This window comes from Bison bison, unplaced genomic scaffold (genome assembly GCF_000754665.1).
Source record: "Bison bison bison isolate TAMUID 2011002044 unplaced genomic scaffold, Bison_UMD1.0 scf7180017864516, whole genome shotgun sequence".
NCBI lineage: Eukaryota > Metazoa > Chordata > Mammalia > Artiodactyla > Bovidae > Bison > Bison bison.
Window position 1 is genome coordinate 1,461,139 of NW_011495069.1, and position 10,116 is coordinate 1,471,254.

Below are 10,116 nucleotides of genomic sequence, written 5' to 3' on the forward strand. Positions count from 1 at the left end.
GGGGAGGGGAAGCGGGCGGAAAGGGGTTTTCGCCGACTCGGGACCCGCCGCCGGCGTGCGCGAAGAATGGCGGCGCTCCCCGGCACGGTACCCAGGATGGTGCGGCCGGCTCCCGGGCAGAACTACCCTCGCACGGGGTTTCCCCTGGAAGGTAAGAGCGCCCGGGGTGGCCTCCCTCCTCCGCCGGGGCCTCCGAGTCCTCGGGGAGGTGGCAATCTTCGCGGGGTGGCGGCGGCGCCAGCAAGGGAGCAGCCGGGGGGTTCCCTTCGCTTTTGAGTCCGAGTCCCGGCGCCCGACCCAGGAAGTTTCTGGGGACCCACACTCGTCCGTCTCCGCGTGGGTTTCACCGACCAGCGGCCCCAGCGTCACGGGTCCTGGGTTGCGGCCTTTCCCCGCCGGGCTGAACTCCGAGTCGATCTCGACTCCTAGTCAATTTCAAGTCCTAGTGGATCTCAACTCATTCCACTATTTTCAGATACTTTCCACCTAATACTTTCTCGGCTCCCCTGTGTCCTGCCAGCTACGGGGCTTTCTACTCTTGTTTTGAATTGTTCTTTTCACCCTGGGATGGTTTAACAATCCCTTTTATTTCGAAATACCAAGAGTGTGTGATGTTTTATATCTCTTAACTAGGACCTCGCCTTCGAGCCTGGAAACAAACTAATGTGAAATAATAAACAGTAACGGTTTCCGCCCCCCGGAAACTTTCCACTCGGGCTTCCGAACTCTAGAAATCCCTCGGGAGAGACCTCAAGACGGCGAGAGGGCATGGAAATGCCCAGACAAGGGGAGAGTGTTAGTTTTCTAAGGTCTCCTCCCTAAACATCCAGCACCGGGGATGAGCCGAAGGGACTGGCGGGGGTGAACCGGTTCTTGGCTCCAGCAAGGGCTGGAGCGCACCAAGACCCTTTCCTGCGTTCTTGTTTTGTTTTCTTTGTAAACTAATATTAGGCCTTCGACCTGTCAACTGAGGGATCCCTTGGCTTCTGGGGGTAGGTAGCCCAGGATGTCAGACGTGGTTAGAGATAGGTGCGACTTTTATTTTTTAATTACTGTTCTTATGATTGTATGAGCCACTTGTACGCGAGGAGGGGAAACAAGGCAAGGAGGGGAAGGACGGGCAGGCAGCCTGCGATCCGGGGAGGGGGGTGTCCCTCCGGCAGCTAGACGGCGCGGGCCCCGGAATTAGACCGCGGCGATGAGAGCGGCTCCGTGATCAAGTGCGCGCGAGCAGCCACGCAGGCGGGAGAGCGCGCCGGCCCGGGGATTTGTCGCAGCGCTCTCTTGTAGCGAATGCAAGTAAAACAGGCGGCCGCGGCCGCGCAGCGGATTAGGACAATATTTGCCCAACATGACGGAGAATACTGAGGAGAGCCGAGTGCCGGTCGCTAAAGAGGCTCTTGAATATAAAGTTGGGCGCTCGAGAGCTCTCCAGCGCTAATGGCATATCCCGCCATGGAGACCGAGTGACTCTGACTTGGCGACGCACGATTTCTGATTAAATCCGAGGGTGGCTTCAGGCACCCACTTTTCCATGGGGCGGGGGGCGGGGGGGACGGCAGAGCGAGGGGAGGAGGCGGTAGGAACAGCTCAGCTACCGAGCCTCTGCTCGCCTCCTTTCTTGCAATTACACTGTCAGCTCCCTCCACTCCCGGGGCTGTGAAATCGTTCTAATCCACCAGATCTCCGCAGCCGCCGAGTCCCCAAATTGGGGGGATCGAGGCTGAATTAGTGCACCGGGTGTCCCCCCCACCCCCAACCTTCTGGGAAGAAATTGTGTGGACTCTGCATTAAAGCTTCCTCCGCGTGCTCCCCTCCCCGGCTCACACGGCGAAGGGCTTCTGTCTTCCTGGTTCCCAGAAGGGACTCTGGCCCATCTGTGCACCGGCCTCTTCGAAGCTGCAGGGACAGTTCACGAGTGTCTGAGGCCGAATGAGTATTTGATTTAGGAGCTTGCTGACAGTGGAGCAGATCACCCCCAAATCATCCCCAAACGAAATCTGAACTGCGAGAGAGGTTGGAAGGAAGGGGAGTCCCTCGAGGGGCAGCCAGGAGCCCCTGGGGGCAGCAGCCAACAGCTTTCTGTGGCCAGTCCCTCTGCTGTGCCTCGACCATCCAGTTATGGGTAGGACAGTTCTGCTGCACAAGCCAGAGCTGTAAATACTAGTAATCAACCAGCCTTTCCAGGGCCAATATCAAATGGATCAGACTTGACCACTTAGAGCATGGAACCGACCAGATGGGCCCCATCTCACCGGTTATCAGCGTCTCTAGAAGGCAAGCAGACCCTCCGCCCAAGCTGCCAGTCCAGAGAGCCATCACTTCGAGTACCCAGGCTCCACCGGTCTCTAGGCTGTCCCCTCTGCGTCTCTCCCTCCCCTTCTCAGACACAGATCCCCCAGGTGTATCCTGATCTTCCGTAGTGTGGCAGGACTGGGGACTCGAGGCATCTGGGAGGACTCTGGCAGCCAGCCCTGACCACTCTCCCCATCCCTGCTGGGCCTTCCCTTGGCTTCATGGCAGCTTTCCCGGACATCTGAACCGCCGCAGCTCCAAATGTGGGGGACGGAGATCTGTTTGCAGGGGTCTTGGAGCTCAAACAAAACTGAAGTCCAAAGGGCGGTACTCAGTATCCCCATCCTCACCCCATGTCTCTCTTTTTCCTCATCTCCCCCTTTCCTCTCCAGTGTCCACCCCGCTTGGCCAAGGCCGGGTTAATCAGCTGGGTGGGGTCTTCATCAACGGGCGACCCCTGCCTAACCACATCCGCCACAAGATCGTGGAGATGGCCCACCACGGCATCCGGCCCTGCGTCATCTCTCGCCAGCTGCGGGTCTCCCACGGCTGCGTCTCCAAGATCCTCTGCCGCTACCAGGAGACCGGGTCCATCCGGCCTGGGGCCATCGGCGGCAGCAAGCCCAGAGTGAGTGTCTTTGCCGCAGAGCTGACAGCCAGCCTTCCCGTGGCTGGGGGTCCTGGCTGGAGCCCCGCTCTCCCCTGTGCCATCCCGTAGCAGTAGGGAGTCTACATGCTACCTATGGGCAGTACAGTGGAAGAAGGTCCCCACGCCCAGACCTCCTCCATTATTTGAATTTCTCAAAGATGGGGATAACTGGGGGTCCAGATTTCCCAAAAGGCCAGTGAGTCATTCCTGTGTTGTCCCTACATCTGCCCAGAACCCCGTTGCCATCCCAAATGAGGGAAATCTTCCTTCAGTCTTGCCTGGAATAGTGGCGGCGGAGAAGGGGGTCCTAATTAGGTTTCTAGTTTATTACCTATCCTATTCTACATTCCCCAACCCCAGCAACCTTCCTGGGAGCCAGGAACAGGTTTCTGGAAAGGATGAAGCCAATCTCAGAATGGAGGCATGGTGACCAGAGCCATCAGCCTGGCCCTGGGGCTCCTGGGAGGTTGATATTAAAAGTGTCTCCCTCCCCCCACCCCATCTCTCCACTCCGACTCTCCCACCTCCACCTCTGAAGCAGGTGGCGACTCCGGACGTGGAGAAAAAGATCGAGGAGTACAAGAGGGAAAACCCAGGCATGTTTAGCTGGGAGATCCGCGACCGACTGCTGAAGGACGGGCACTGCGACCGCAGCACCGTGCCCTCAGGTGAGGAGGCAGCTGAGCCCGCAGAGCGCACCCAGTCCCCACCCTGTGTGTTCTTTCTCCAAGTCACCAGGGCCAGGGCTCGGCCGTGTGAGGCTGGGACTGAGGGGCAGGGGAGGTGATGGAAGCCAGGGAACTTGGAGAACAGCTGGGAGAAAAAGAGCCAGAGCGCAAAGGAGGCAGGGCACAGGAGGGAGTTAAAACCGAAAGGAAGATGGGAGCAGGGAAGAAGGGAGGAAAAGAAGTTAGGAAAGGAGAGAGGAGCAGAAGGAAGGAAGGGAGGAAGGACGGGAGGGGGGAGGAAGGAGTTGAGCAGAAAGTTATGAAGTTGGATAACAAGGGACATTCCCTTGGCGCCTTCGCAGAGAGTGGCCTACAGGGCTGAGTCCATCCTAGAAGGGTCGGTCACAAGTTCCCTGGACTTCTTTCTCCGAGTCACCATTTCTGTGCTATTGCTGACCCCAGCCACCAGTGGGTCCCAAGTGTGGAGGCCCTGGATTTTGCTGCCTGTGGGTGGGAAGGTGCCCCCAGGGGTATATGTGTGTGTACCTGAGCATTCAGGGGTGTTGTGTGTGTACCTGAGCATTCAGGTGTGTGTGTGTGTGTGTACCTGAGCATTCAGGGGTGTGTGTGTGTGTACCTGAGCATTCAGGGGTGTGTGTGTGTGTGTGTGTACCTGAGCATTCAGGTGTGTGTGTGTGTGTACCTGAGCATTCAGGGGTGTGTGTGTGTGTACCTGAGCATTCAGGGGTGTGTGTGTGTGTGTGTGTACCTGAGCATTCAGGTGTGTGTGTGTGTGTACCTGAGCATTCAGGGGTGTGTGTGTGTGTACCTGAGCATTCAGGGGTGTGTGTGTGTGTGTGTGTACCTGAGCATTCAGGTGTGTGTGTGTGTGTACCTGAGCATTCAGGGGTGTGTGTGTGTGTGTGTGTACCTGAGCATTCAGGCATACCACTGGGATGCACATCTGAGTGGAAGGGCTCCAGGGAGGTCCTGGAGGGTGGGTATGAGTGTGTCTGGGGGAAGGTAGGCTACCCACTCCAGTTCTCAGGCTTTCCTGGTGGCTCAGCTGGTAAAGAATCCACCTGCCATGCGGGAGAGCGTGGTTCTCCCTGGGTTGGGAAGATCCCCTGGAGAAGGGCAAGGCTCCCCACTCCAGTATCCTGTACTGGAGACTTCCGTGGAGTCCACGGGATCGCACAGGGTCAGACATGCGTGAGCGACTCTCACTGACCGACTGACTGAGGGTATGTGATAGCGCAAAGTCCAGGCGTGCACAGGCAGGGCAGGGTGGCACTTAGGGGGGGCCTCTGTCGCAGCCTTGGGGGGCCCGGCCCGGTGAGTCTCCACGTGGGTGACCGTACCTGTGCCTCCCAATAAGTGTAGGTGTTTACCTGCGACAGGGCTGGGGTGTGTGTGAGTCCCCTGAGTGTGTTTAGGGGGGAAACGCGCTTCCTGACTTCTCCCAGCGCCCCAGGCGGCCGGCCTCCGCGGCCCCAACGACTTATACCCGCTCTTTTGCCTTTGAATTTCTGAGGTTTAGTGAGTTCGATTAGCCGAGTGCTCAGAATCAAGTTCGGGAAGAAGGAGGAGGAGGACGAAGCGGACAAGAAGGAGGAGGACGGCGAGAAGAAAGCCAAGCACAGCATCGACGGCATCCTGGGCGACAAAGGTAGGGGGCCGCCCGGGGCCGGGAACGCCCGAGCCCGCGGGGCTCCTCGTGCGCCAGCGTGCGGGCCAGTGGCGGCGCCGTCCCACCGGACCGGCGGGCGGAACGAGAGCCTGTCGGGGTGTGCGTGGAGCGGCCCCTCGGTGCGCCCGGGAGCGGCTCCCGCGACGCCGTTGCGCGGCAGAGCGGGGTCCAGCCGTCCCCGGGGACCCCGGCAGCACGTGGGGGCTCCGGGGGCCGCGAACCTCGCACCCTGACGCGCCCCCTCCAGCCGAGGGCTCCGGGCCGTGCGTCCTCCGGGGCTGGCGTTTTGGCTGGTAGTCCCGGTGTCGATCTATTATTTATAGGAAACTTGGGCAAAGGGGCGGGGGGCGAAGAAGGAGGAGCCGGCCCGCGGCTCCCTAAATGAATTTGTTAACCAGACCCGCACACGCTCTTTAAATGGTCCCTTGAAACCCCGCCTGACAGTTGACTGACCGCTGCAATCAATAAAAATTAGCCCGGGCCGCGTGGGCCGCCGCCTCACTCTCCGACCCGCGACGCTAGGGCCGCACAGACAGCGCGGAGGCAGAAGCGTACATTTTTAAGGCGCTTTCCTCTCGGGCACGCGCCGGTGGGCCCAGGGGTGGAGGCCAGGTTCCCAGATGCCCGGGGTCGGGGCGGGGGGTCCCCGTGGGAGGGAGAGTTTCGGGCTCCACCACGCCCTCTCCCCGCTTTTAGCGGGGCTATATTTTGGAGGTGAGCTAGGGAAGGCATTTCTCTTTCAAGCGCCTGCACGCCCAGGAAAGGGGGTGTGCTTTTGTTTACTGACGGGTTATTTTCAGGGGAAAGGAAAGTCGTTCCCCATCACCACTGCCTCCCTAGGGCTCTTTGAGACTTGGTCAGTGTGCTTCGGGGGTGGCGGTGGGGGTAGGGAGGGCGTGGAAAAAGAAAGAAAAACGTAAGACCCAAAGTCACAAAGGTGGACCGGGGAAAGAAGCTAAACCCCCAGACACACAACGCAGGGAGGCAGCAGGCAAACCTCTAAATAACCTCTAAAAAAAAAGTGGCTTTGGAAAAAGTGGGGGAGGAGTGTCTTGAACCCCGAAACTTGTTCAAGCGCACAGTTCTGTTTGAGTTTCCTTCCAAGGGGTTACTGAGGTTGTCCTCTCCTCGCCTCCCTGGAACTTCTACCCGGGTCTCCCTCTGGTTTTCAGTAGTCTCTCCCAACCTTGAAGATGAACTTCACAGACAAAGCCCCGCTTCCAAAGACAAGTCCCAGCGAGGCCCAGCCCCCACAGGCCTGGTCTAAGAGGGGAGGGGGGAGCAGGGGCAGCCCAGTGTGAGAGCAGGCTGGGGCTGGGGAAGGGGCGGGCTATTGACATTCAGGGCCCCTAGTAGAGCCCAGTCCCACCGGGACAAAAGGGCAGGAAAGAAAGGGAGCGGGCTGTGCCCGGCACCCTGCTGTGCCGGGCCTGCGGAGGGCCTGGGGTCTGCGGAGGGGCGGGGACGGGGGCTGCCTGCCAAGCAGCCCCTGGCTGGGAGGAGGCAGCCCGGGACCCCTGCGTGGGGACCCACTCCATGTTTCAGTTTGGAATAAAAAGGGACTTAGTTGGACTTCCTTTGTGGGGGGCTGGGAGGGGACAGAGAACTCGAATAATCTTTCCTGGCCAAATACAGCACTGCAGATGCATCTTCTGAGAGGTACCCTGGGAGGAAAGAGGAGGCATGGTTTTGTTCGGAGAGACTTTTAGGTGTATATGTGTGTGTGCAGCAGGGGAATGTCCAGTTCAGTCTGTGAGGAAGCACAATAGATACATTTCTCCTGAAACCTAAGAGAAAGGAAGGAAGAGGGTAGCAAGTCCGCTCTGACGATGCCTTTGGCTCAAAGGAATCCAGGGGTTTCTAGTGCTGACCTGGCTTACAGAACCAGCGGACAAGCAGTTTCGCTGGACAGAGGTTTTCCCTGAGTGGAACCGGGAAGCTCCAGGTCCCCGAGGGTTTCAGGAGGAGGCTGGCAGTTGCAGAGTCCTGGCGCTCTGGGAGTCTAGGAGCGGAGTTGCAGAAATGAAACGAAAGTGGTGGGCCCGGCATCCAGCAGGCTGTGTGGTTTTGGAGCGACAGTGGGCGTGCGGCGCGCCGTGGCTGGGAACTGGATGGCTGTGAAAGTGCCTGTGTCTCAGGGTGGCTGTCTGCCCACCGGACTTTGGAATGGAATCGTGGGATTCTGCGTGGATGTGTGGTGCTATCGCAGACGGGCGGAATGGATGATGTGAGAGTGGGGAAGACGGAGCTGTCTTTCCATCTGTGGACAAAGGGTGTCTATCAGCTCTGGATTCGAGTACCTTGGCCAGGGACTGGCATCCTGCTGAACCACCCAGTTGGAAACTCTCATCTCTCTCCCAGGCCCCGGGTGTCAGTTTCATGGCCAAGTTAAAGGTGAAAAGACCTCCCAACCTCCACCCAAGTGGGCCAGGTGGGGAGAGGCAGAGATCCCCTTGGGCAGAGCAGGGGGAGGGGTGCACACCCACAAACTTTGTTTTGGCTTCTTGCTCTTGACAAATGCTTTCTCTGGGGGTTGCCCCTCTCATGGCGGGGAGTCGCCCAAGAAGGGGTTTAAGAGCTCTCCTCTTTAAGCACTAAAGAGAGATCCCTCCCTGAGTCCGTTTTTTCCTATCGTCCGCTTGGCATTTAATAATGTTAAGACTTATTAGAGCTGGTAATGAAAACTGGGACTGCTGAATAGGAAACTGTGTTGGAGAGGGGTGTAATAGCTTCCAGGCATGGTAAGAAACTATTTATCCGCAATCAGTCCTCACTCTCAGAGTTTGAAGCACAAACGTTAAGTTGAAGGGTTTTAAAGCAGATTAAATTGAGCTTTTATTTCTGTGCACTTTCATCTCTGAACAGCTCACTCCTGCTCCCCTTGGGCTGATATTCATGAGGCTGTTCATATTTTTTTTTTTTTTTTTGCTCTTATCCTTGTTAAGACTGAGTTATTAGGATTGTTGGTTGTGAGAATTCTCAGACCACTGTGGTTAGGGGCTCCGGCCACACTCAGCACACCTGGAAAGGTTCCTTGCCCTCAGCCACTTGGCCTCTCTCCTCCTCACCCCTTCGAGGAGAATCAGGGCAGACCCAGGCAGGGACCGCCTGGAAAAGGATTTGAGGAGGGACAGGGAAAGAAAAAGATTTTCCCAACCTGAGTCCAGGGAGATGCTTGTGGGAAATTTGATAGGGGTTTGCAGAGTCAAACCGTCCTCCTGTGAGAGCCGAGGGGATGGGTGTGAAGACATTATTTACAACAAGAATGACCACAGTACTAATCAGTAGGAGGCCTCTTGCATCTGACAAGTTTAGGCTGAAACTGACCAGATCAGACCACGCGGTTGGTCTCTAGGGTGGAAAGCCCAGCTGGGTCACAATTAATGTGAAATAAGGGGGAAAAGTCACAAGATTAAAAAGAATAGTGTGCATTCTCCTGCGGAGAGGGGGCGAAGTCCATCTGAGAATCTGTTGACATCTGAAGTGGGGGGCCAAGGGTGTGTGTGAGAGGCAGATTTGTATTTTTTTGCGTTCTTCCTTAATTCATTTTTAAAGCAGCAGACTTACAGGTGTGGAGTGAGAAATGACGGAGAAGAACGGGGAAGGAGGGGAGAGCCCGAAGTCTCGGTTTTAGACACTTGTAAAAGGAGGTGGGAAACAATTTAATTTGGCAGCAGCGATAGCTGCTAATGCGGTTTTCGGTCGTTTGCTACACCGGAGGAAGCTGTTTTGATTGTGTGTACAAGGACCTGCCAAATTTAATTAGGCTCCGGGGGAGCGAATGAATAGCGGGAGGGGGGCAGGGCTCCCCTCAGCCCACACCGTTTTTTCGGCTTCACACCTGGAAGGGGCATTGTTTACTGGATAAGCGAGAAGGGGAAAGGGGAGGGAGGGGCCCCCAGGGAGAGGGGCCCTTGGAAGAGCGAGCGAGGGAGGGGTCGAAGAGAGTCCATTTATCAAGAAACAATCTGCATTGATTTAAACCAACAAGTTCCCTCCTCTGTAAATGTGTGTTTAGAGAAAGGTAATTGACACTCCACCAAATCAAAGGATTACCCCGGGTTGGCAATCTAATCAAACAGAGTCCAGGCGGGATTTGAGGCTGTTCAGAGTGGGATCAGCTTCGCATAATGGGGGCTCGGAGGAAGATGGGAGGGTGTCAGGCAATTCCCCGGCTTTAGGCAGCGCTCGGCGGTGGATATTCAGTGAGACCGGAGGGGGAGAGGGAGGGGGCGAGGGCTGTGCCGCGCCGGGGCGCGTGGGGGGACGGGGGGGACGGAGAGGGGGCGCGCGGGGCGAGGGGGGATCTAACCCGGCGGAGGGGGCCCCGGGCGAGGGGCGAACCCACACTGGGATGACAAGACTCCCCCTGTCTTTGCTCTACTCCCCCCAACCGAAGACGAGAGAGGGGCGGAGGGAGCTGGGACTAACGAAGAACAACAGTGAGATAGCTATTACAAAGGCGAACCCTGGCGCGCGCGCTCGAAGCCCCGGAACCCACGGTAAACAAACAGAGTCGGCCAACTGTTTGCCAGATAAACTCGTGCCTAAATCGAGTGTGACGGGCAAAGAGAGAAGAGACAGAAGGAGATAAGGTTGGAGGGGGAATGAACGAACATAATCTAATAGAAGACATTTAGAAAACAAACTTGAAACAAGCGAGAACAGGCGAGCGGAGGGTAATTACCCGCCCCAGAGAGCGAGGGACGCCTTCGGAGGGCTGCGGGTGGGGTCTCGGAGACGCTAGCCGCCGAGAGCCGCGCGCTGCGGAGGAGGGAGGCCTTCGGGACTCCGCAGGGAACCAGGAGAAGAGA

General features: G+C 57.4%; 1 protein-coding gene across 2 annotated transcripts in view; it reads left to right on the top strand.

The window, feature by feature from the left end:
* The first annotated feature begins 50 nt into the window (after nucleotides 1-50).
* PAX7 (paired box 7) overlaps nucleotides 51-10,116 on the top strand; it is a 104,218-nt gene continuing 94,152 nt past the window's right edge. The window contains exons 1-4 of one of the 2 annotated variants that reach the window (XM_010829932.1): nucleotides 51-151; nucleotides 2,688-2,923; nucleotides 3,483-3,612; nucleotides 5,147-5,281. In XM_010829932.1, the coding sequence (XP_010828234.1) occupies nucleotides 67-151; nucleotides 2,688-2,923; nucleotides 3,483-3,612; nucleotides 5,147-5,281 (586 nt within the window). In that variant the 5' untranslated portion in view covers nucleotides 51-66. The remainder of the gene's footprint in view (nucleotides 152-2,687; nucleotides 2,924-3,482; nucleotides 3,613-5,146; nucleotides 5,282-10,116) is intronic. The other variant, XM_010829931.1, reaches the window with a different exon arrangement.